This window comes from Theropithecus gelada, chromosome 7a (genome assembly GCF_003255815.1).
Source record: "Theropithecus gelada isolate Dixy chromosome 7a, Tgel_1.0, whole genome shotgun sequence".
NCBI classification, from domain to species: domain Eukaryota; kingdom Metazoa; phylum Chordata; class Mammalia; order Primates; family Cercopithecidae; genus Theropithecus; species Theropithecus gelada.
This window is the reverse complement of record NC_037674.1, coordinates 34,427,503-34,454,758: the sequence shown is the minus strand read 5'-3', so window position 1 is coordinate 34,454,758 and position 27,256 is coordinate 34,427,503. Positions and strand designations below refer to the sequence as shown.

The window sequence follows — 27,256 nt, the reverse complement described above, 5'->3', positions numbered from 1 at the left end:
CTTTGAAGATAAGGCAGCAGCCCCAGTCAGGGACTTATACATAAAACCCCCATCTCCCTGGGACAGAGCACCTGGGGGAAGGGGAGGCTGTGGGCATAGCTTCAGCAGACTTAAACGTCCCTGCCTGACAGCTCTGAAGAGAGCAGCAGATCTCCCAGCACAGTGTTCAAGCTCTGCTACGGAACAGGCTGCCTCAAGTGGGTCCCTGACCCCCGTGTATTCTGACTGGGAGACACCTCCCAGTAGGGGCCAACAGACACCTTATACAGGAGAGCTCTGGCTGGCATCTGATGGGTACCCCTCTGGGAGGAAGCTTCCAGAGGAACAGGCAGCAATCTTTGCTGTTCTGCAGCCTCTGCTGGTGATACCCAGGCAAACAGGGTCTGGAGTGGACCTCCAGCAGACTCCAGCACACCTGCAGAAAAGGGGCCTCTTACAAGGAAAACTAACTAATAGAAAGGAATAGTAGCAACATCAACAAAAAGGACGTCTACTCAGAAACCCCATCCAAAGGTCACCAGCATCAAAGACCAAAGGTAGATAAATCCACAAAGATGGGGAGAAACCAGCACAAAAAGGCTGAAAACTCCAAAATACAGAATGCCTCTTCTCCTCCAAAGGATCACAACTCCTCACCAGTAAGGGAACAAAACTGGATGGAGAATGAGTTTGACAACTGACAAAAGCAGGCTTAAGAAGATGGGTAATAACGAACTCCTCCGAGCTGAAGGAGCATATGCTAACCCAGTGCAAGGAAGCTAAGAGCCTGGAAAAAAGGTTAAACAAATCGCTAACCAGAATAACCAGTTTAGAGAAGAACATAAATGATCTGATGGAGCTGAAAAACACAGCACGAGAACTTTGTGAGGCATACACAAATATCAGTAGCTGAATCGATCAAGCGGAATAAAGGATAGCAGAGATTGAAGATCAACTCAATGAAATAAAGCAAGAAGACAAGATTAGAGGAAAAAAGAGTAAAAAGAAACCAACAAAGCCTCCAAGAAATATGGGACTATGTGAAAAGACCAAATATACATCTGATTGGTGTAACTGAAAGTGACAAGGAGAATGGAACCAAGCTGGAAAACACTCTTCAGGATATTATCCAGAAGAACTTCCCAACCTAGCAAGGCAGGACAACATTCAAATTCAGGAAATATAGAGAACATCACAAAGATATTCCTCAAGAAGAGCAACCCCAAGACACATAATCGTCTGATTCACCAAGGTTGAAATGAAGGAAAATATGTTAAGGGCAGCCAGACAGAAAGGTTGTGTTACCCACAAAGGGAAGCCCACCAGACTAACAGCGGATCTCTTGGCAGAAACCCTACAAGCCAGAAGAGAGTGGGGGCCAATATTCAACATTCTTAAAGAAAAGAATTTTCAACCCAGAATTTCATATCCAGCCAAACTAAGCTTCATAAGCAAAGGAGAAATAAAATCCTTTACAGACAAGCAAATACTGAGAGATTGTGTCACCACCAGGCCTGCCTTACAGGAGCTACTGAAGGAAGCACTAAACATGAAGAGGAACAACTGGTACCAGTCACTGCAAAAACATATCAAATTGTAAAGACCATCAATGCTATGAAGAAACTGCATCAACTAATGGACAAAATAGCATCATAATGACAGAATCAAGTTCACACTTAACAATATGAATCTTAAATGTAAACGGGCTAAATGCCCCAATTAAAAGACACAGACTGGCAAAGTGGATAAAGAGTTAAGACCCATCAGTATGCTGTATTCAAGAGACCCATCTCACATGCAAAGACACATAGGCTCAAAATAAAGGGATGGAGAAATACTTACGAAGCAAATGTAGAGCAAAAAAAAAAAGCAGGGTTGCAATCCTAGTCTCTGATAAAACAGACTTCAAACCAACAAAGATCAAAAGAGACAAAGATGGGCATTACATAATGGTAAGGGGATCAATTCAACAAGAAGAGCTAACCATTCTAAATATATATGCACCCAATACAGGAGCACCCAGATTCATAAAGCAAGTTCTCAGAGACTTACAAAGAGACTTAGACTCCCACACAATAATAGTGGGAGACTTCAGCACCCCACTGTCAACACTGGACAGATCAATGAGACAGAAAATTAACAAGGACATCCAGGACTTGAACTCGGCTCTGGACCAAGCAGACCTAACAGTCATCTACAGAACTCTCCACCCCAAATCAACAGAATATACATTCTTCTCAGCACCACATCACACTTATTCTAAAATTCACCACATAATTCGAAGTAAAACACTCCTCAGCAAATGCAAAAGAATGGAAATCATTAACCGTCTCTCAGACTACAGTGCAATCAGATTAGAACTCAGGATTAAGAACTCATTCAAAACTGCTCAACTATATGGAAACTGAACAACCTGCTCCTGAATAACTACTGGGTAACTAACAAAATGAAGGCAGAAATAAAGATGTTCTTTGAAACCAATGTGAACAAAGACACAAAGCACCCAAATCTCTGGGACATATTTAAAGCAGTGTGTAGATGGAAATTTATAGCACTAAATGCCCACAAGTGAAATCAGGAATGATCCAAAATTGACACTATAACATCACAATTAAAAGAAGCAACAGCAAATATATTCAAAAGCTAGCAGAAGACAAGAAATAACTAAGATCAGAGCAAAACAGAAGGAGACACAGACACAAAAAACCCTTCAAAAAAATCAGTGAATCCAGGATCCGGTTTTTTGAAAAGATCAACCATATTGATAGACCACTAGCCAGACTAATGAGAAAGAAAAGAGAGAAGGATCAAATAGACACAATAAAAAATGATATGGGGGATATCACCACCGATCCCACAGAAATACAAACTGCTGTCAGAGAATACTATAAACACCTCTACACAAATAAACTAGAAAATCTAGAAGAAATGGATAAATTCCTGGACACATACTAAACCTCCTGAGACTAAACCAGGAAGAAGTCAAATCCCTGAATAGACCAATAAAAAGTTCTGAAATTGAGGGAGTAATAGCCTACCAAACAAAAAAGTCCAGAACCAGACGTATTCACAGCCAAATTCTACCAGAGGTACAAAGAGGAGCTGGTACCATTCCTTCTGAAACTATTCCAAACAACAGAAAAAGGGAATCCTCCCTAACTCATTTTATAGGCCATTATCATCCTGATGCCAAAACCTGACAGAGACACAACAGAAAAAGAACATTTTAGGCCAATATCCCTGATGAACATCGATGCAAAAATCCTCAATAAAATACTGGCAAACTGAATCCAGCAGCACATCAAAAAGCGTATCCACCATGATCAAGTCAGCTTCATCCCTGGGATACAGAGCTGGTTCAATATATGCAAATCAATAAACATAATCCATCACATAAACAGAACCAATGACAAAAACCACGATTGTCTTAATTGATGCAGAAAAGGCATACGACAAAATTCAACACCCCTTCATGCTAAAAACTCTGAATAAACTAGGTATTGATGGAATGCATCTCAAAATAACAAGAGCTATTTATGACAAACCCACAGCCAATAGCATACTGAATAGGCAACCTGGAAACATTCCCTTTGAAAACTGGCACAAGACAAGGATGCCTTCTCTCACCACTCTTATTCAACACAGTATTGGAAGTTCTGGCCAGGCCAATCAGACAAGAGAAAGAAATAAAGGGTATTCAATTAGGAAAAGAGGAAGTCACATTGTCTGTTTGCAGATGACATGATTGTATATTTAGAAAACCCCATCGTCTCAGCCCAGAATCTCCCTAAGCTGATAAGCAACTTCCGCAAAGTCTCAGGATACAAAATCAATGTGCAAAAATCACTAGCACTCCTATATACCAATAACAGACAGAGAGCCAAATCACGAGTGAACTCACATTCATAATTCCTACAAAGAGAATAAAATACGTACGAATACAATTTACAAGAAATGTGAAGGACCTCTTCAAGGAGAACTATAAACCACTGCTCAAGGAAATAAGAGAGGATAGAAACAAATGGAAAAACATTCCATACTCATGGACAGGAAGAATCGATAGCATGAAAATGGCCATACTACTCAAAGTAATTTATAGATTCAATGCTATCCCCATCAAGCTACCATTGACTTTCTTCACAGAATTGGAAAAAACTACTTTAAGTTTCTATATGGAACCAAAAAAGAGCCCGCATTGCCAAGACAATCCTAAGCAAACAGAACAAAGCTGGAGGCAACATGCTACCTGACTTCAAACTCTACCACAAGGCTACAGTAAACCAAAACAGCATGGTACTGGTACCAAAACAGACATATAGACCAATGGAACAGAACAGAAGCCTCAGAAATAACAGCAAACATCTACAACCATCTGATCTTTAACAAACCTGACAACAACAAGAAATGGGGAAAGGATTCCCTATTTAATAAATGGTGTTGGGAAAACTGGCTAGCCATATGCAGAAAGCTGAAACTGGATCCCTTCCTTACACTTTATACAAAAATTAACTCAAGATGGATTAAAGACTTAAATTTAAGACCTAACCATAAAAACCCTAGAAGAAAACCTAGACAATACCATTCAGGACATAGGCATGGGCAAAGACTTCATGACTAAATCACCAAAAGCAATGGCAACAAAGCCAAAATAGACAAATGGGATCTAATTAAAATAAAGAGCTTCTGCACAGCAAAAGCTCCATCTGACACAGGGCTAATATCCAGAGTCTACAAAGAACTGAAACAAATTTACAAGAAAAAAACACCACCATCAAAAAGTGGGTGAAGGATATGAACAGACACTTCTCAAAAGAAGACATTTTTGCAGTCAATAAACATGAAAAAATGCTCATCATCACTGGTCATTAGAGAAATGCAAATGAAAACCACAATGAGATACCATCTCATGCCAGTTAGAATGGCGATCATTAAAAAGTCAGGGAACAACAGATGCTGGAGAGGATGTGGAGAAATAGGAATGCTTTTACACTGTTGGTAGGAGTGTAAATTAGTTCAACCATTGTGGAAGACAGTGTGGCGATTCCTCAAGGATCTAGAACTAGAAATACCATTTGACCCAGCTATCCCATTACTGGGTGTATACCCAAAGAATTATAAATCATTCTACTATAAAGACACACGCACACATATATTTATTGTGGCACTGTTCACAATAGCATGGACTTGAAACCAACCCAAATGCCCATCAATGATAGACTGGATAAAGAAAATGTGGTACATATACATGGAATACTATGCAGCCATAAAGAAGGATGAGTTCATGTCCTTTGCAGGGACATGGATGAAGCTGGAAACCATCATTCTCAGCAAACTAACACAGGAACAGAAAACCAAACACTGCATGTTCTCACTCATAAGTGGGAGCTGAACAACGAGAACACATGGACACACAGAGGGGAAAACCCCTGCTGGGGGCCTATCGGGGTGGGGGACTAGGGGAGAGATAGCATTAGGAGAAATACCTAATGTAGATGATGGGTTGATGGGTGCAGCAAACCACCATGGCACATGTATACTTATGTAACAAACCTGCATGTTCTGCACATGTATCCCAGAACTTTAAAAAAAAAAAAAAAAGTTCAATGCCCATTAAAAACCAACCAAACAAAAAAATACAAAGCCATTTAGCCCATAATGTACCTGAAGCTGCACAAAGAGAAAATGCATCCCAAGCTTCAACCTGAAGAGGATGCCACAGGCCCATTTTCTCCAGCTGTGACCCATAGGATGGCTCTCTGGTCTCACCCATGCCTTTGAGAGAGGGACCCATTACAAGGGTTGCTCTGGGCCAGGTGTTCCAATGCAGGAATGAGAGAGCAGCTGACTAGCTTCTAGAAAGGAAAGTGTCATGTTTATCTTTCCATTTTAAATTTTCATAATAGACTTATTTGTATTCAAGCAGCTTAGGAATAGGTTTAGTGTTCACTGAGGCCAAGTTCTAGTTTTTCCATTTGAGAAAATGGTAGAAAGGTCTTGCCCAAGCCATAATGGCAATAATTTACATGCTATTCATAATAGCTCAAAAAGAAATTAGTCAAAGCAAGCTTTCACTGATTTCTTCAGTACAGAATACACAAATAAATACACATGGGATACCTTAAGAAAAACCAATCGCTTTATTTTTCCTCAATATATATTTAGAAAATTGGTCTGAGAAGAGGTTTCATGAGATAGACCAGAGGACTATGTACAAAATCAAGAGTTCTAAACCAGTAAGAAAAAGGGTACAATGAAGCACACATCCCCAGGGGCGATGGCAGCCTAGGACCTTCCCATCAGTGGGGAGGCAAGATCTTTGACGGCTTTTGAGTTCAGCTGAGGGATCGTGCTGATCTTCAGGAGTTTGCTGCTTGCATACTTATTCTTGATGGCCTGCAGAATTTGTGATTAAGCACATGTCAGGAACCCCCACTGGTACCTTATTCCTAGTCTAATTCACAACTGTCAAAGGTCCGGGCCACAATCACCATCACAATGACGATGCCCAATTGCTGAAGCCAGTGAAAGCTCTGGGCTCATCACATGTGCCTGACCATTTCCTTCCATCCCCATTAATGAATAAAACCCAGCTGGTAGCACAGGTGATCGGAACAAATGATTTCAAGGTCCGAGTAGCAGGCTTCCTCTCATAGGCTACCAGAGGGATCGGAGGGGGAGCTGTGTTTATGACACCTAAGTGCCATCAGACATAACAGGTTCACCAGACCTGGCAGCAATAGCCGACAATCAAAGAGGGTGGCAACTAGCACTTAACAAATCCCAGACAGTCCTCTCAGGACTGAACACACAGTACGCTACCATGAAGCAAATCATGTTGTGAGGACACTTGAGACTCTTCTGAGGTTCAAATGCCTTGCTCTTTGCCACAACACACTTGGTGAGCTCTGATGTTTGGTGTCACACAAGGACAGCACTAAGTCTCCTCTGGTTCCTCCTCATAGGTGGGCCATGCAGAGATAGACACCACGCCCTCAGGATGCCCCCTGAATGGGTGTCTTCCCTCTTAACCATGCTTGCTAATTAGGTGTTTTTCCATCATTGCCTCAAAAGATCCTGGACAAAGGCTGAGTAACATCACCTGAATCCTACTTCCACACTGCCATTTGAAGTGGGCCCTCTCTCTTCCCAATCCCATGCAGAGCAGCCTTCTCTGCTTGCAAAGTGCCCTCCCCAGGACACTGGTATGAGCACAGAGTAATTCAACACATTGAGTAACTGGCTGGCTGACTAGGAACTGGGCCTAGACATGGCTAGCCTATCGACTTTGTTTCAAAGAAAGTTTGCTCTCAGAGTTTATCCGTATGCTCCACACCATATCAGAAATATATAAAGGATAAAGGATTTGTGCTAAAACTCTCACGTTATTAATATATTTACATGACAGCACACACACACACCCCCCACATATACACAAAACCCAGAACCTAAAGCATTCCACAGCTTAAGAAACAATAGTACTTACGATGAATTTAGTTAAGTTTTCGTTTACTTTCACCACATTCTTGGCCATGTGCTGCATGACTTCCAATACTTCATTCTCTGTGTATCCTGTGTAATACTGCTGCTTTAAGTTCTGAAACACAAGAAGCAGACACACATGACTGAGGGGAAAGAGAAAACCTCTGCTTCTTTAGAAGAACACATCTCATACATGATGACATTACTTATGTAAAAGCTGTACAAAAATATTCTTACCTTCTGGAAATTCAATCAAAGTCCTAAGCACTCCCACAGTACCAGCAACACTAAAGCAGCTGGTAAATGCAAGATGATTCTGGCCCTGAGACCAGACTAAATGAAGACATTGTGAAGCTCTTAGCTAAATCAAGTGCCAAAGGTCCCATAGGATCTTTTAAAGAGGTTGCACCGGTAGGAGTCCTTCAAGTGACAACACTGAAAGGGGATGAAAAAGGAGACACTTAAAACAAAGTGTCCCTTTACAGTGCTGGCCACATCTCACACAACCCTGCATCAAAGCCCTCCCCAGCTGTCTCTGTTATGAGCTCAAGAACCCAAACAGACATACTGTCGGTCAGGGAAAGATATTCAGAAATAAGAAATAAACTGTGCTAAAAAAGCAACAATCTATCAAATCCAGAAGAACTAGGTAGGACTACCTACAATTCTCTTGTTGAACCCTGTGTAATTAAGCACCAGAGAACAGAGAGAACTCAGACAACACCACAACAAGCCTTGTGACCTAGCCTCCCAAAGAGTAAAATACAAGCAAAAGAACAGCTGTCCATTGATAGTAGGATTTATCATGTAAGAAGATACATAAATTGGCGGGGCCCAGTGGCTCATGTCTACAATTCCAGCACTTTCGGAGGCCAAGGCAAGAGGATTGCTTGAGTTTAAGAATTTCAGACCAGTTTGTGTAACATTGGGAGACCCTATATCTATGAAAAATGAAAAATTAGCCAAGGATGGTGGTGTCCACCTATAGTCCCAGTTACTTGAGGAGCTGAGAAGGAAGGATTGCTTGAGCCCAGAAGTTTGAGGTGTAATGAGCTATTAAGGCCATTGCACTCCAGCCTGGGCAACAGAGTGAGACCGTGTCTTTAAAAAAAAAAAAAAAAAAAAAAGGAAAAAAAGATCAGGCACGGTGGCTCATGCCTGTAATCCCAACACTTTGGGAGGCTGAGGTGGGCAGATCACCTGAGGTCAGGAGATCGAGGCCAGCCTGACCAACATGGTGAAACCCCGTCTCTACTAAAAATACAAAAATTAGCCAGGCGTGGTGGCACATGCCTGTAATCCCAGCTACCCAGGAGGCTGAGGCAGGAGAGTTGCTAGAACCCAGGAGGCAGAGGCTGCAGTGAACCAAGATCGTACCACTGCACTCCAGCCTGGGGAACAGAGAAAGACTCCCTCTCAAAAAAAAAAAAAAAAAAAAAAAAAAAAAAAAAAAGGTATGTCAACTGACTTTAAGAATTCTGTGACAAAAATTCGAAAAGCAAAAGTACATTTTTTTCATATGCATGGTATAATTGGCAAATTAAACCACAATTTAATCTTTTTCTTTGAAGACCGGGTCTTAACTCTGTTGCCCAGGCTGGAGTGCAGTGGCACTATCAGAACTCACTGCAGCCTTGATATCCTGGGCTTAAGTGATCCTCCCACCTCAATCTCCCTAGTAGCTGAAACTATAGGTGTGCGCCACCATGCCTGGGTTCTGTCGCCCAGGCTGGAGTGCAGTGGCGCAATCTCGGCTCACTGCAACCTCTACCTTCCGGGTTTAGACAATTCTTGTGTCTCAGCCTTCCAAGTAGCTGAGACTACAGGCATGTGCCACCACACCCAGCTAATTTTTGTATTTTTAGTTTAGTTTGTATTTTTAGTAGAGACAGAGTTTCACCATGTTGGCTAGGCTGGTCTCAAAGTCCTGGCCTTAAGTCATCCACCTGCCTCAGCCTCCCAAAGTGCTGGGATTACAGGCATGAGCCACTGCCCAGTCTACACAATTTAATCTTAATCCTAAAATACTTTGAAGGGAAAAAAGAGGAAGCAAGAGTAAAAACTGAAATAATGCACAATTTCTAGAATTTTGAAATCAATTCTCAGAAAACTGGGACAGCAAAGCACATTTAAGAGTAAGGTGACTAAAAATGAGCCATTGGTACCATATATCAGTGGCATTTTTGCCTCAAATGTTTTATTTTAAAAAAATTCCAAATCTACAGAAAAACTGAAAGAATGACCCTCTAGATATCCTTCATGTAGATTGATCAATCATGAACATGCACCACGTTTTCCTCCTCTCCCTCTTTCTGTATATGTACACTCACACACAATTTTTGCTATGCCATTTGAAAGCAATTTGCAGATATCACAGCACATCCCTGCTAAACATTTCAGAAGCATATTCTAAAAAGTACATTTTTGTACCTATCCATAACACCATTCTCACATAAGAAACACTGTCACCAGTGACTATTTTTTTAAGCATCCAGGCAGTTCCTTTTAAAATGTCTCACATTCTGGATTTGCACATTTCCTCATGATTTAATTCACGTCAAACGTTTTGAGCATGAATAGGTGATAATGTATACATCTTACTGCACAACATGGCACAGCAACTCAGGTTGTCTGCCAATGGCAATGCTGAGCTTAATCACTGGGTGAAGGTGGAAACCACCAGACCACTTCATCATAGATGTGCAGTTTTGCTACAGAATTAACAAGTATCTATGGGATGATAATTTGAGACCATGTGAATCTTGTTTCCCAAAATTATTCCATCTAGTGATTTTTGCATTCATTGATGCACCTTGCTTGAATAAATTATTACATTACAGGTTGAAAATTAGTGGTTTCTAACTCTACCATTCTACTTTAATTATTCTGATTTTTAAAAATGAACCCGTTTTATTTTTTGTATCATTATGGACCCATGAATCCTTTTTTTTATACACTACAATCTATTACTGTCATTTTTCTTTTTAATGCTCTTAATTCAGTCAGCCAGAGCCCTTTCAAGCCCATTCCTATGTCCCTCCTTCCCTTCCCATTTTATTGTGGTGCAATCATAGGTCACTGCAGCCTCAGACTCCTGGACTAAAGGGATGCTCCTGCCTCAGCCTCCTGAGTAGCTGGGACTATAGGCACATGCTGCCATGACCAGCTCTCCTATGTCCTTTGGTGTGACCTCATTGATCTTTGAAAATTTGTGTGCTATCTGGCACAAATTTTTCTAGGCTTACCTTGTACTTCCCCTGCCATAGCCCTTAAATCAGCAATTTCACTAATGAACCCTAGTTGACAGTAGATGATGGTATTTAGTATCCAAGATGTGCGCACTAAATATGCTCACTACTACTGAGTTGTCACTGTTTCTGAGACCCTTTATTCTGAATTTGCCGTTATTTTCAAAACATAATAGGGGTTTTCCTTTGTTTTTGTTTTGTTATTTCCTACGTGAGGACTAACCTTTAGTTTTTAATTGTTAATATTTTCTCTCTTAGGCCAGGCACAGTGGCTCACGTCTGTAATCCCAGCACTTTGGGAGGCCAAGGCGAGAAGATCACTTGAGCCCAGGAGTTCGAGACCAGCCTGGGCAACATAGGGAGAGCCAATCTCTAGAAAAAACTTTAAAATTAGCCAGGCATGATGGCGTGTGGCTGGGTCCCAGCTACTCAGGAGGCTGAAGTGGGAGGATCACTTGAGCCCAGGCAATTGAGGCTGCAGTGAGCTTTAGTAGCGGCACCACACTCCAGCCTGGATGACAAAGCAAGACCCTGTATAAAAAATTAACTAATTAATAATTTAAAAAACTCTTCCTATAGTGAAAATTTTAGTCCTTAATAACATGAATAAATTTGTTTTATCCTACAATACACATAAAATAGTTCCAGAATTATAACAACAAATTAACAATGAACCTACTAAGTAAACTTGATGTTACCACTTTAGTCCTTTGTTTTGTCATACTTTAAATCCCACTAAGGATGCTCAGTCAGAATGCTGTGTTCAGGTTACAGACTTTTTTTTTTTTTCTTTTTTTGAGACAGGGTTTTGCTCTGTTGCCCTGGTTGGAGTGCAGTGGCATGATCATAGCTACTTCACCCTTGAACTCCCAGGCTCAAGCAATCCTCCTGCCTCAGCCTCCTGAGTAACTAGGACTACAGGTGTGCACCACCATACTCAGCTAATTTTTAAATTTTTTGTAGAGATGGGGGTCTTGCTATGCTACCCAGGTTGGGCTCGAACTCCTGAGCTCAAGCAACAAGTACTTAAATTAATTCTTTCCTCTGTGTTCTGTTACCAGTTTCACATGTGGTTACATTGTTTATTTCCACTTAATTACAATTTAAAGTTTGCATAAAATATTTACATTGTTCAAAAATCAAAAAAGTTACACTGTATTATAAAGTCAATAAAAGGTTACAATCAGAAGCCCTCTCATCCTCAACCTCCACCCTGTTCCACAGAACCCCATAGTATCCACTTTCATTCTTTCTGGTTTATTCCTCCTGTACCAAAAAATTAAACAAATATATAAATATATACATACAGACACACACACTTTCTTGCATAAAATGTAAACTACAATATACATTGTTTAGGTGAACAGCTCCACCATGTTGCCCTGGTGACCTTGCCTATATCCATATAGGACAGGCCAAGGCCTGAACCACAGCTGATTGGTCCTGGCAAAATGCTTTGTGATCCTCCTGGAAAAGGAGGGGATGGCAGGTGTGGGCAGAGCTGCGGCCCAGCCATCTCCCATTCACCTCCCTATCTCCTCTGGGAGGCTGTCACCAGACAGTTTCTTCTATTTTTTTTTTTTTTTTTTTTTTTTTGAGACAGAGTCTCGCCCTATCCCCCAGGCTAGAGTGCACTGGCACGATCTCAGCTGAATGCAACTTTTGTCTCCTGGGTTCAAGTGATTCTTATGCCTAGGCCTCCTGAGTAGCTTGGATTACAGGCACCTACCAACATGCCTGGCTAATTTTTGTATTTTTAGTAGAGACGGGGGTTTTGCCATGTTGGCCAGGCTGGTCTCAAACTCCTGACCTCAGATGATCTGCCCACCTTGGCCTCCCGAAGTGCTGGGATTACAGGCATGACACCCGGCCAAGACAGCTTCTTATCCCCTAGGTTCTGATGAAGTTTTCAGCTGTGCTGCTTTCAGGGTATACCTGCAGACTAGAAGACTGCTTAGCAGTCATCTACAACTGGCTTCTCCACAGCAGTGTACCTGTGGCTTGCACTGCAGCCATCCAGCTCCATTTGTTTCCACATTATCCTTTTTGCCATGTGAAACAAAGACCCAGGGAGCTGCCAACCTTGGCTACTCTTCTGAATCTACAAGTGGCTCATTCTATTCTTACTGGCTAAATCAGTCAGGCCTTGGCCTTCCTTTGTCTCGTGTGCTTGACAACTTTTTCACTTAACATAATATCTAAGAAATTGTCAGTTCTTAGTGGCCTTCCTCATTCTGTACAACTCTATAATGCATACATGCACCCTGGTATATATAGTCAACTCACTTCTATTTGAACTGTTCCAAGTAGCTTGCTTGCTTTCTCTCCCAAGAGACAGGGGTCTCCCTATGTTCCCCAGGCTAGACTTGAACTGAGCCTGAGCTCAAATGATCCTCCTTCAGCCTCCCAAGTAACTAGAACTATAAGCACAAGCCCCCACGCCCCTCTGCAAGCAGCTTTCCTTTAGGCCTTTGAACTTTAAACAGTTGCTTCAGGCTAGGCATAGTGGCTCATACCTGAAATCCTAGCACTTTGGGAGGCTAAGGTGGGTAGACTGTTTGAGCCGAGTTCAAGGCTACCCTAGGCAACATGACAAAACCCTGTCTCTACAAAAAAATTACAAAAATTAGCGAGGCATGGTCATGCATGCCTGTAGTCCCTGTTACTCGGGAGGCTGTGGTAGGAGGATCACTTGAGCCTGGGAGGTCAAGGCTGCAGTGGGCTGTGATGGCACCACCACACTCCAGCCTACACGACAGAGACCCTGTGTCAATAACAAAACAAAACCAATTGCTTCAATGACAGTGTTGTAAAAATGCTAAGGCCTTTCATATTATGAGGGACTAAAATATAGCCTAATTAATTTCTTCTTAAATCCACCACTCACCCATTTTCCTTGTCCTAGAAGCTTCTGAGACAAACAGGAAGCAGCTGCTGCTACCTTAGAAGGATGATAATGCACCATATCATAGTCGATGAGAGTCAGCTCCATCAAATATTTGGCTAAAGTGTGCTGTTCAACATCAACCTAAGAAACAACAGCAACGGACAGTAAGAATCACAACTGTAATTACTATCTTGCAAAAGTCTGCATGAAGCCTAGGAACTCCAATTCACTTAACTCACTTATCCTTCTGAAGAATTACTCTATTCCACACTATGTTGTAAACATAGATCATGAGGCCTTTCTCTTAAGAACTGATGAGGTAAGCATTAAGACTTATCTAAAGGATGCGTCCTATAAATTAATAAGCTTTCCTTTAATTAGGTGAAGGTTTCTAGGACGAGACACCAAGCAAAAACAGTCTCTTACAGAGTTGGAGGCACTTACTTCCCCGGCTTTTGATGCTCGCCTTAAGAAGTGTAGTGGCAACGGTCGACCCAACTCAAATTTCAATTCTTTCAAAATTAGAGTTTCCATTTCTCGGATTTGGGAACTGGTATAAGCGTTGTCTGTGATGTAAACAAAGTCTTCAATATTTGGAGAAAACATCTCCTCATACTTGGAAGCCAAGAGCAGAGCAGTAATCCCAACTAATTGAAGCTTCTTCCGGGAAACTGGCTGAACCTAATGCAAAATTAACATATCAAAAGTCACACCTAACAAGAAGAGCGAAGCTTTGGGTGGGAAAAGAGGAAAGGGAACCCAGTCCTGGAAACGTGCACATTGTCTTTGCTCATGGCCTTCATAAGGGCACAGGAGACCTCACTGTTCCACCACTGATGACAGCTATCTGTAATTGAGTACTGTGTGCTAGGCACAGTGCTAAGATTCTAACATACTGTCTCATCTAATCCTCATAAAAATCCTAGGAAGGACATATTTTATTCCTCAATTACAAATAGATGTCCTGAGAACAGATTCAGACACCATGCCAAGATCATTCAGTTGCCAAGAAGGGAAGAATTCAAGCCTGAATACCAAGCTCCTAGTCACTCTTCCCACAACTTCATGCTGACTTGAGTATCTGTGGCAGCCCTGACCTGACACACTAAGCATGGTCGGAATAGAGATGAGGCCAAAGAAAAAAAGTGAGAATTTAATGGATGGCTAATTTCCTTAATCCTTACCAAAAGCACACCCATTATTCAGCTTAGAAAATCTTTCACTAATGCTTTGGAGTCAGGGAGACTCTCAGGCTAGGTAAAGTGTTTCCCTTAATTGCTTTTTTTTCCCCCTCCCAAACTGGGACTCTGCGCTTTTCTTGCTTCAACTCTCATTATTAAAAATCTACCATGGCTGGGCACAGTGGCTCATGCCTATAATCCCAACACTTTGGGAGGCCGAGGTGGGCGGATCACTTGAGCTAAGGAGTTTGAGACCAGCCTGGGCAACATGGCAAAACCCCATCTCTATAAAAAATCAAAAACTTAGCTGGGTGTGGTAGCATACGCCTATAATCACAGCTTCTTAGGAAGCTGAGGCAGAAGGATTGATTGAGCCCAGGAAGTTGAGGCTACAGTGAGCCCAGATTGTGTCACTACACTCCAGCGTGGGCAACGACAGAATAAAACCCTGTCTCAAAAAAATAAAAAATAAAATATTGTTGTGCTTTCCTGCCCAAAGAGGAATGCGTACTACCTGGGATTTTGTAGTATCTTAGGGCCATTATTGTAAAGTAATTTTTATTACATTGTTTGGACAGAATTTGTGCCTGACCTAAACCCCTATCCTGAATGTTGACTTTAAATAAATAAATCCTTATCTGCAGGGCTATTGTTCGGTAGATAACACACTGGCGATTTATATCTGCTTTCTCTTCTAACAGGTCAGGGGCTGTGCATTACTCACTGATAAATATGCTGAAGATTATTTTTGCCTCTCATTTTCTTATATTACTCTTTATTACACTACATTCTCAGTCCACTCCACACACACCCCTGCTCCTTTAAAAAAAACACCTTCTTCTTCCACCTGCTTCTTCTACAGTGATTCAATGCCATAGCTGGCTGGAAATGTGGAGGTTCTCTAGCCAAACTCATCATTTTTCAGAAGAGGAAACTTAAAACTTAACACCAAAGAGCACCAAACTATGGAAATTGTGCAAGCAGGCCCAGAAAACCAGCATCCAAAGGCACTACAGGCTTCAGATGGACTTCCAGCCCAACTGATGGTATATTCCTCTGATGAAGGATTGTGGCAATGCAATATTTCCCCCAAGTGCTTTTTAGTTGACTGGTCTTACAGAAATGCCCAATATTGGTCAGCATCATCAAAGGCTTGACACATTTGGATTACTTCCCTTTTTAGTCCCTAAAGTTCTTTGGCTTCTCATAATTTGATTTTTGGTCTTTTTTTCAGAAGTACCCACTTTAGTTTTCTGTCTCCCAAGCATAAATGCAATGTTCAATGAGCCACTGGCGTGAAGTCCCTGAAGCCACACCTACCTGTAAAAATCGATCCATAATGGCAACACACATGTACAGAGTCTCCTGCAGAAGCCTAAACTTGGAGTGGACCTGCACCAGCCAGTCCACCAGGATGGCACGCATGCGTCCATTTATATCTCTTCCATCTAAGAAATGTGGGTTTATGGACTGCAAAACCTGTGGGTAGAATCAAAAGTTTAAAAAGCTGACCTTGTTTCCTTCCCAGCTGTGTGATAAATTCCACATTGCTTATACAACCAAAACACAAAGACCCACCCACCTCCAGCTGCCTGAGATACTGATAGATATCCTTAACGTAGTCACTGCAGAGCTGAGGGTTCTCCCAATCTTCATTATCAATGTCCTCGATTTTGCAGAGCAAGGCATCAGAAAAAGCTTGGCAGAGATTCTCTTCCTTCATGGAGACATCCTCAGGTGTGGGAGAAGGACCCTACACCAACAAATTAAGGCACATGTAGGAGAAGCCTTAACCACAAATACATGCAGAGCCAACTGGCTTAAATATCAATATCATAAGCACATTTGAAATATGTTGAAGACAAAACAAATTTCATACCAAGAGGTGAATAATTCAAGATAACGTATGTGAAGTTCTTCAAGAGACACTTATCTGTTTAAAACTAATTTCACTCAAACTGAAAACTTAAGTCCTCCCAATGGCCTACAGACCTTATATAATCTGGCCCTCCCCACTTCCCTTGCTGACCCATCTCCTGCTTCTCTCCCCTGACTGCTCCACTCAAACCAGGTTCTTCTTACCCAGAAAGCTCTTGCCCCTATGTCCATATGGGTAATTCCCTTACTTTCTTCAAGTTTTGGTTAAATGTTACATTCTCAATGGGGTCTATCCTGACTCCTATTTAAAATTATCTGGCCAGGCACAGTGGCTCATGCCAAGGCAGGTGGATGGCTTGAGCCCAGGAGTTCAAGACCAGCCTGGTCAACATGGCAAAACCCCGTCTCTTCTTTAAAAATACAAAAATTAGCTGGGTGTGATGGTGCCCCCCTGTAGTCCCAGCTACTCAGGAGGCTGAGGCAGGAGAACAGCTTGAACCTGGGAGGCAGAGGTTGCAATGAGCCAAGATCATGCCACTGCACTCCAGCCTGGGCTGGACGGAGCAAGACTCCACCTCAAAACCAACCAAATAAACAAACAAAAAACAAAATTATCACCTGTCTCCAATCCCTGTCCTCCCACCCTACCCATATGTCTCATCTCTGTTTTTTCTCATAAAACCTATACTTCTAAAATTCTATAGTTTATATAGTATGTGTATTATTATCTGTTTACCTCTGCCAGAATGTAAGCTCTAAAAGCTTACGTTTATTTAATTGGTTTTGCCCACTAAGGTACCTCAAACATCAATATAATCCCTGATACGTAGTAGGTGCTCAATAAATGAAAGAAACTTGACCACCTGGGTTCAAAGATTATTGGAGCAGATCATTCTACTTTAGTAGCAGCCTCTTCTGCAGTATAATGTTTTCTTCTCTTCACTAATTTATTCTAAATTGAAAGACTGGCAACTAAAAAGGAGAAAAGCATATTCCAGTCTATAAATAAAATAGGAGAAGGGAGCAAAGACTGAGCAAGTACACAACTCAGTATTTCACTTTCCTATGCTGACTGGGTAATTATTTATAAAAATTACACAAATTAAAAATTTATAAAGTCGTTAAAACAAGCATTTATTAATGAAATATAAATAAATCATTGCTTTTTAAAATTTTATTTATTTATTTATTTTGAGATGGAGTCTCACTCTGTCCCCCAGGCTGGAGTGCAGTGGCATAATCTCGGCTCACTGCAAGCTCCGCCTCCTGGGTTCACGCCATTTTCCTGCCACAGCTTCCAGAGTAGCTGGGACTACAGGCGCCTGCCACCATGCCCGGCTAATTTTTTATATTTTTAGTAGAGATGGGGTTTCACCGTGTTAGCCAGGACGGTCTCGATCTCCTGACCTCATGATCTGCCCACCGTGGCCTCCCAAAGTGCTGGGATTACAGCCGTGAGCCACCGCACCCGGCCAAATCATTGCTTTTAAAAAGAAGTACTTCTCCAAGTAAAACCTAATAAGATGCTAAGCTATACAAATATATATTAAGGTAATAAAATATTTTTTAAAAAGAGGAGGCAGCCAGGCGTGGTCAGAAGTTTCAGATCAGCCTGACCAACGTGGTGAAGCCCCGTCCCTACTAAAAATACAAAAATTAGCTGGGCCCGTGGTGGCGCACACCTGTAAACCCAGCTACTCAGGAGGCTGAGGCAGGAGAATCGCTTGAACCCGGGAGGCAGAGGTTGCAGTGAGCCGAGATTGTGCCACTGCACTCTAGCCTGGGCAATAGAGTGAGACTCTGTCTCAAAAAAAAAAAAAAGAGAGGGCTTTATGATAGAATAATTTTAATTTACAGTAAAGCTCAATGATTATAATTTCCAGTCTTAGAGGATACAACAACAACAACAGAGAGCAGTTTAAAACATGTCCTCCCCTCTTAAATCAAAGGTCTTAAAACTGAGGAGGGACCAGGCGAGCAAGAGCTATGCAGGCATGCATGCCATTTATTCAAGAATTTGAGAACCCAGGCCAAGTGCGGTGGCTCACACCTGTAATCCCAGCATTTTAGAAGGCTGAAGCAGGTGTATTGCTTCAGCTCAGGAGTTCGAGGCCAGCTTGGGAAACATGGCAAAACCTCACCTCTATAAAAAATACAAAAATTAGCCAGGCATGTTGGCGCACTCTTGTTGTCCCAGCTACTTGGAGGCTGAAGTGGGAGAATCACCTGAGCCCAGGAGATCAAAGCTGCAGTGAGCCGTGATTATGCCACTGCACTCCAGCCTAGAGATAGAGTGTGACTCTGTCTAAAAAAAAAAAAAAGAAAAAGAAAGGAAAGGAAAGAATAGCATAGAACAGAATAGAAGTTGGACACCTGGAAACCTCAAGGAGCTAGGACAAATGAGTAGAGGTACCCAGGGTACCAGAGACGGTAAGACCTTAAGGAAGATGAACAGGCAAAAGGAAACCAAAGAAAATCAAGGCAATTCAGGGAAGTGCAAATTGATTTGAGATGTCAGCAGGATAGCCTGTGAGGTGTGAGAAGATGAGCTGAAAAGCAGAACAAGAGCCGGGCTAAGAAGCTTAGATTTTATCCAAAGGTAAGGTGCAACAACTGAAGGAGTTTAGCAAGTGACTGGAATCAGATTTGCATTGTAATAAGTAGATGCAGCTTCAGATGAAGGTTAGCTTTTTCAAGGACAAGCATTATCACCCACCCCTGGAAGGGCAGTCAATACCAAAAAGTCTGGTTTGAGGAGTCAGAGGTTATCATGTGCTATCATAGCAGTTTCGAATGTTTTTCTGGCTCCTATTCAGAAGTGCAACTGAGTTTAGCCATATCCAAAAGCCACCAGGGGCAGGGTGTGGTGGCTCACATCTGTGATCCCAGCACTTTGGGAGCCTGAGGTGGGAGGATCGCTTGTGCATAGGAGTTTGAGTTGAACCTGGGCAACACAGTGAGATCTCGTCCATCAATGAAGCAATCAACAACAAAAGCCACTAGGTTAAGACAAAGATTCTTGCACTGGCCCTTAATTTAGAATTACTTGAAAGCATTCATTGTGAACTCCAACATAATTTAATTATTGTAAGACCCTTTATAAGATCCTACTCATCTGGTCAGGTAATCTGTTCTAGCTATGACTCCTCAGTATACCTCTCATAAGCGTGCATCTCTCTCTGTGACAGATAAAGCCATGCTTTTACTCCTATGTTCTCCAACTTGACAGGGAGCTCCTCTGGACAGAGTCAATGGTTTATTCAACTTGTTTCCCCAGTGTCCAGCAAACATGGGACTAGTAAAAAGCCTTCCTTGTCCTTTCAAACTACTGTGTTTACCAAAGCCTCATTAATCAGCAAAAAACACCATTTTCTTCAAAACCTGCAGGATAATAAGCTTCTATGACTACCTGTAAAGGGCTGGAACTCTTCCAAGGACTCACTTTGTGATTCAGTTGTGTCAGCTGCTACAAAGAGAGAAACCTGCCCTCCAGTTTTGCAGAAAGGATGGTATAAATTTGGTTAGAAGACAGGGAACATCTCCTATCATGGACACAATGGACACATGGCTTATGTTATCATCTTTCCAGGAAAATTGCTAGAAACCCATGCACTCAAGTGGTATTTCCACACCTCCAGGGATTGGCTCTAAAGAACAGTGATAACCCTGCAGATAGAGCAGGTGACAAAGTAAAAGCCAGAGAGCTGACCAGAGACATGCAGGCAGAGGGATTCACCTGCTAGAAGGTGTGGCTCTACCTAAATCATGGACTTAGAGATTCCTTCACTACTGTCTTTCTCAGAGGGAAATGTATTTGAATTGGAAGTAACTGTTGTTCATTAATTCCTGATAACTTCTAAATCTAGAACATGTAGCTATATGTTTCAATCCTGGAGCTGATTTTTATATGAACTGAGCTACAGGTCCATAATGCTTTATCTCAAACAAACAGTGGCCTCAATTATGCCAGGAAGCAAGAGAAAAAGGAGTCAGCCAAGGATTAAAGGAAACACAAAAAGGGTGAAGTTATGGAGGTCACAGGAGGAAACTATTTTTCTCTTTGTTTCTTTCATATTTGAGCTCTTTGCTTTAAAAAAAAAAAAAAAAAAAAAAAAGTCTTCTTTTCTTCTTCTCTAACTTGAACAGTAATAGGTACCCATGGTAAAAGTCTGAAGTTTTAAGGAAGAAAATGCAAGTCAATCTTAAGTCCAACATAATACTCAAAAATAACTACCATTCAATATTCTGCATACAAATGTACATTTTAAAAGGAAATCTGGGGTTGCACTCTTTATATATTGTTATAATCTGATTTTTCCACTTAATGTTACAAGCATTTTGATGCCTTTAAATATTCTACTAAAACATCATATTTATGGCTGCATAGTATTTCCTTAAATGGATTTAACTAGAACTTCTCTACTCTATAAGAGACATTCATCATAGCACTATTTAAAAGTACTTGATTATCCCTCTGATCATTTTCTTTGGATTAAAAACAGACCTACTGGGTACAGAGAATAACCATTTGAAATATATTACCACCAGGCGCAGTGGCTCACGCCTGTAATCCCAGCACTTTGGGAGGCGGAAGCAGGTGGATCACCTGAGGTCAGGAGTTCAAGACCAGCCTGGCCAACATGGTGAAACCCCGTTTTACTAAAAAATACAAAAAATTAGCCAGGTGTGATGGCTCACACCTGTAATCCCAGCTACTCGGGAGGCTGAGACAGGAGAACCGCTTGAACCCGGGAGGCGGAGGTTGCAGTGAGCAGAGATCAAGCCACTGCACTGCAGCCTGGGCGACAGAGCAAGACTCTGTCCCCCTGAAAAATAGATATATATTGCCAAATGGCCGTCCTGCGATGTGGGAGGAACCACATTCAAACCCTTACACATGCAAAACACTACACAACTGCTAAGACATCAAGGTCTGAATACCAGCCTTTGGGTTTGGCTTTCAGGAGGTCACTATTATAGAAACTTTCAAGGGAAGGCTTCTTAAAGGAAATCCCATCTCAACTATTTGTTCTAAGCTTTAGTTCTCATAAAGAGCAACATGCTTTCAACCATCATCTCTGTGGAGAAAGCTGACAAATCCATTCCTTGCCTTCAGATGTTGCTGCCACATTTCCAACTGCATTTCCAGGCAGATGTCCCTCTGTTAGTTACCTCAACAAATCGGAAGCCAAACAGGATACCTTTACCAAAGATACTGCCCTCTCCTGACTTTCCTACTTTTTGTTCATCTACTGCACAAATGGTTTATTTAATATCCAAGTGGTTAAGGATCCACTCCTGCATGCAAGCCATGTGTCCAAAGTATTCTTTCCTAAATATAAGATGGTGGCCCTGAAAGACGTTCTGAGACATCCTAACACATTTGATGTTGTTTCTTCATACCCAGTATTGATACTAATGTATGGGCAGGCGCTTAGGGAAGATCTGGGCTAGCTCGAGCTCATCAGCTCTTGCTTGGACAAGTGCAATACCCCCTAACTTACCTCCCTACATTGTTTTCATCATTTCTCTACTCCTCAAAACTCTGTTTCCTCAAGCCTAATGGGATAAAAATTCAAATCCCCAAGAGCTTCAAATCCAACTGCAACCTTCTTCCCAGCCTTACCTTCTGGATCCTCACACAAGCCGCCTGACTCAGTTAAGTATTTCAGACTCCTTAACCAAAGGACATGCTTATAGGTCCATTACCACTTTGGTACCTTGATCTTTGTTGCTACTTTGTTCTCCAAAAAGGTGCCCTTTCCTATCATTTTCTCTCTACCCCTAAAAGTCTCACTCATTCCATGAATTTTCCCAACCACTCCATCCTTTATTTGGTTATTAAGGTAATTAACTTTATTATTCAGGGTCGTAGTGTTTTTTTTTTTTGTTTTTTTTTTTTTCAGAGACAAGGTCTTGCTCCGTTGTCCAGGCTAGAGTGCAGTGGCACAATTATAGCTCCTTGCAGCCTTGAACTCCTGGCCTCAGGTGACCCTCCTGCCTCAGCCTCTCAAAGTGCTGAGATTACAGGCATAAGCCACCATGCCCAGCTTCAAGGTCATAATGTTAAATTAAGTACCATCATTTAAAAGGTGTATATACTCATTTCCTACACTGTTACTTCAAAGGAGAGTTCTAGCTATGAACGTTCGTTAAAAGGTGCAGCAATGATAACGGCACCCTTGTAGTCTGGCTAAAATCAGGCTACCTCATTAAATATGTTTGTAAATTCAGAACTTCCTACCTTTGGGGCCAACATTTCCATCTGTACTGGTTTGACAGAAGCAGTAGGTTTCAGTTGTTTGTTGACATTTGTTGTTTTGGTGGGTTGAACTGGTACTCTGGTGTTCTGAGCTTTCTATAAGGAAAAAGAAACATGAATAGGGCAAGACAGCCAGTGTTGTGAGACTCAGCACTATACAGAATCGGCCTCTGTATTCACATTCGGTCTTCATCATTGTTACCTTAGCTACTTGTGCTGCTCTGGTTGTAACTTTATTTCCAATTTCTTCTAAAACAGTTCGCCTAATAGTCACATGACTCTTAACTTTAGAATTAAATCCTGTGTCAATATTCTCCAAATCACTGGACACCTGAAAAAAAAAAAAAAAATGAAACCTTGAAAGAATTTGAAATACTTTGCTAATGTTAGATACTCAAATTTAGAATTGCTTTGGGAAAGGACAATACGTCAAGATCTATTTGCAAGATGGAAAAGGTACATTTCAGGAAGTCTAAAAAAAGGCTATTCGTGATTAATAACATCACTCTAAATTAGGCAAATCACCCATCTACTTTATCTGTAATAAAGATCCTCCCACTAACCTTGCAAAACTATTCTGAATATTCAAGTGGGCCTGTAAGAGAACTTCAAAGCTTATTACTATTTAATGATTATTTATCATAGTACCCATATCACTTGGTAGAGATCCCTGCAAGTTAAAGGCATATACTTAAAAACCTTCTTTTACAGAGCTTGGTAATACGTAAATTAAGATGAAAAATTATAAAGCTATAATATTAATAGTTAATAATAGGTCTGGTTGTTTAAAAACCAGATGTTTAAAACCTAAACTAGTTTTGATTCTTATGCCATTTTACAAATAAGAAATGCTCCTGTATGCATGATCTTTTAGAAGTGCAGCTTTTTAAAATGAGGCTGCCATAGAATGGATTTTCTCTTATATTAAGGATATTTAGAATGGAAGTAGTTTCCTTGGATAATACAGTTTTAGCTCCCAAACTCAGGGAAGGTGGGAATTGTATGAAATAAAAATTGTCAGTTGACTTTAACCTGCTTTAGTCATAATGTGCTTAGAAATAAAACTTGCTAGGAAAAGCAATTCATACCAAAAAAAGCTTATTATAGAAGAGATAAACATTTCATTAAAAAAGAAAAAAAACAAAAAACCAGCATGTCCTATCCCTCAGAGTTCAGGGTCCTGACTCTAATAGAACTCCCAACAAGGGGTCTGAGTGGATCTACCAGGATAGAGGGACAAGGGAAACTCAGGCCTTCCCTGAACAGAAAGGTTTTGACTATTAAATAACGTTATAGAATACATTATTATAAAAAATTACTTGTCAGTTGGACTTAGATCCACAAAAGGATATTAATTAAACGCTGAATATGTTCAATCTATTAGGATTCTCAAAAGTCAGGCTGTTCAACTTTTTCCAGCAGCAACTACCAATCTGAAAAAAGTGTTTGAAAATGTAATGCTTATGGGTAGAAGCCGGCTAATGTGACTAAATTTAAATTCATCTGGATAGGAAAATTGGCACCTTTTATCTAACCTTATAGCCAAGATGATGGAACTCAGGTGTGTCAGGGCCCTCTAGCTTTCAGCAAAGGAAAAAAGTAGGTCCCGGCACAGTTCAAGCCCACAGGAAAAATACCCAAAACACCGTAACACTTTGATCTCTGCAAGGATGAAATAAATGAATTTGGATCCTTTTCTCTCAGTCTGCCACGTTGGTCCAAACTATATTCAAAAATCTCTATTACATTTGAGTAAATAAATTTTTTAAGGGGACAAACCCATGTATTAGTGAACGTAGCCTGGAAGACTTAGCGTGCAGAAATAAATGGGAAAGTTATACAAAAAGAAATGTGAACAATCAGAAAAACAGCCTGGCAGTTGCCTGACGAAACACGCACACTTTACTGCCTACAGAACCCTTCCAGTCCTCCTCCCAGCCCCCACCACAGATCCCTTAGTTGGCAAGGAGTTGTAAGAAAGGGGGAGGGAAATCCCAGGAACGTGTAAGTAGATAACTCTCTGGCAATGAAGAGCACTTGGGGATCGCTCGCTGAGTACTAGGCCCAGTGCTCTGGGGGCTCGCTTGACAGGTGCCATCTCGGAAGCGCTTTCCTACACTTCTCCCACCCCGGAGCAGGGAGGGGCACAGGGAGGGCGGAATCCAGACGGGGAGAGGCCGGCAGGAGACGACCCGCCGCAGGGCCAGGGACGTGGGCGAAGCGGGGAGCTCCGGAGAAGAGAAAAGCAGTCTAAGTTGGGACGGAGAAGCTCGGAGCAAATGAGAGAAGCGACAGGGGAGCTGTGGGGCCAACGGACTCGCCTCCGACAGCGGTCGCCGAACACACTCACCGTCGGGCGTCGGAGCAGCGCCATGAGGGACGGGGAAAGCAAGAGTGCCAGCCCGGCCCAGGGAGGGACACGGACTGAAAAGGGAGGGCACTAGCGTACGAGGCGCCGTTAGGGCTGCTCTCCGGGCCCGCAGCGCTGCGGATCTTCGACGCTGTAGCCTTGTTCCAGGATTCAAATACCGCGTCGCTTGCGCCCCATTGGGCGGCCCTGCGCACGGCGCGCTCTTCTCATTGGCCAACACAGAGGCACTCTCGCACTCTCATTGGCTGAATTTTCTTAGACCCGTTTGATTGTCCTAACAGCCGGTTGGGGTGTTTTTTCTGCCTACAGTCTTTAAAAAAAAAAAAAAAAAAATTCCCAGTCTCTGAGACAAACAAAAAGGAACTGTCTCATTGGGAAAGCAGACGTAGGACACCTCTGAATTTTGACAAGGCCTCATCTACAAATGTCTGTCGACGTTTGTACTGGGTGGGCGGAAGTTGGTTGGCCTTTATTCGTCCTCGGCGTGTTGGGGTTTAGGTTGTGTTGGCCGAAGTGCAGGAACCGGCCCCTCCGGGTTGCTCAGGGCAGCAGTGCGTTAGGTGGTTGAGACATAAAAGTGTGCTAAAACAAAAAAAGGGAATAATGGCGTTTACTCAAAAACCCAAATTCTCAAGTAAGGCAAAAAAAAAAAAAAAAAAAGATAAAAAGAGATTTGTGTGATTGGTGATTCATGTAAGTTCTCCATTGTATTCCCAGCACCTGGTACATCGTTTGTCATATATGGTTGGTGCTCAATAAATATTCGTCTAACAATCAGCCCAAGCAGAGAATTCATGACTAAGACCCCAAAAGCAAATGCAGCAAAAACAAAAATACATCAATGGGACCTAATTAAACTAAAAAGCTTCTGCACAGCAAAAGAAAGAAACAGACAACCACAGAATAAGAGAAAATATTTGCAAACTATGCATCGGAAAAAAGACAAGTATCCACAATCTACAAGGAACTCAAATCAGCAAGAAAAAAAATAATGCCATCAAAAAATGGGCAAAGGACATGAATAAATATTTCTCAAAAGAGATATTCAAATGGCCAACAAATACATGAAAAAATGCTCAACATCACTGATCATCAAAGAAATGCAAGTTAATACCACAGGGAGATACCACGTTACTCCTGCAAAAACGGCCATCATTAAAAAGTCAGAAAAACGGCCAGGCGCAGTGGCTTACACCTGTAATCCCAGCACTTTGGGAGGCCGAGGCGGATGAATCACTTGAGGTTAGGAGTTCAAGATCAGCCTGGCCAACATGGTAAAAACCCATCTCTATTAAAAATACAAAAATTAGCTGGGCGTCGTGGTACAGACCTATAATCCCAACTACTCGGGATGCTGAGGCAGGAGAATCACTTGAACCTGGGAGGCAGAGGTTGCAGTGAGGCGAGATCATGACACTGCATGCCACCCTGGGCAACAGAGTGAGACTCTGTCTCAAAAATAAATAAATAAATAAATAAATAAATAAATAAATAAATATTTGACCAAACTTTCCCATCATTCTTAAATGGTTCTGTTACTTGGGTACAAATAATCAGTGTGGTTGAACGAGCCTTATGTAAAGTTAAATTCCTAAATTGCCTCAATCCGTATTACCTAACAGGAATAATTGTAGCTACTATGTGAAAAGATGTTAGCCAGGATGGTCTCGATCTCCTGACCTCGTGATCCACCCGCCTCGGCCTCCCAAAGTGCTGGGATTACAGGCTTGAGCCACCGCGCCCGGCCCTAACAGGAATAATTGTAGCTACTATGTGAAAAGATGTTAGCCTATCCATAATCATCCTCTAACTAAAAACTAGGTATCCTATGGAAACGTCTCGGAAAAGAAATATAGATGTTTTAGTGGACTGAAGTTGTAAAATATTTTTGCTTTATGTTGATATGTTATCAAAAGATACAACCATAAAAGTGACAAATCTTGCTTACTCATAGGGCTTTGTAAACAAATG

At 41.7% G+C, this 27,256-nt stretch overlaps 1 protein-coding gene across 1 annotated transcript; it reads right to left on the bottom strand.

The window, feature by feature from the left end:
* Window positions 1–6,093: 6,093 nt before the first annotated feature.
* CCNB2 (cyclin B2) lies at window positions 6,094–25,937 on the bottom strand. The gene is made up of 9 exons (XM_025389520.1): window positions 25,265–25,937; window positions 23,117–23,245; window positions 22,897–23,010; window positions 16,357–16,527; window positions 16,095–16,253; window positions 14,038–14,274; window positions 13,594–13,734; window positions 7,463–7,573; window positions 6,094–6,372 (listed from the first exon to the last, which is right to left on the bottom strand). The coding sequence occupies exons 1-9, from the start codon at window positions 25,286–25,288 to the stop codon at window positions 6,262–6,264; spliced, it is 1,197 nt and encodes a 398-aa protein (XP_025245305.1). The 5' UTR covers window positions 25,289–25,937; the 3' UTR covers window positions 6,094–6,261.
* Window positions 25,938–27,256: the final 1,319 nt, after the last annotated feature.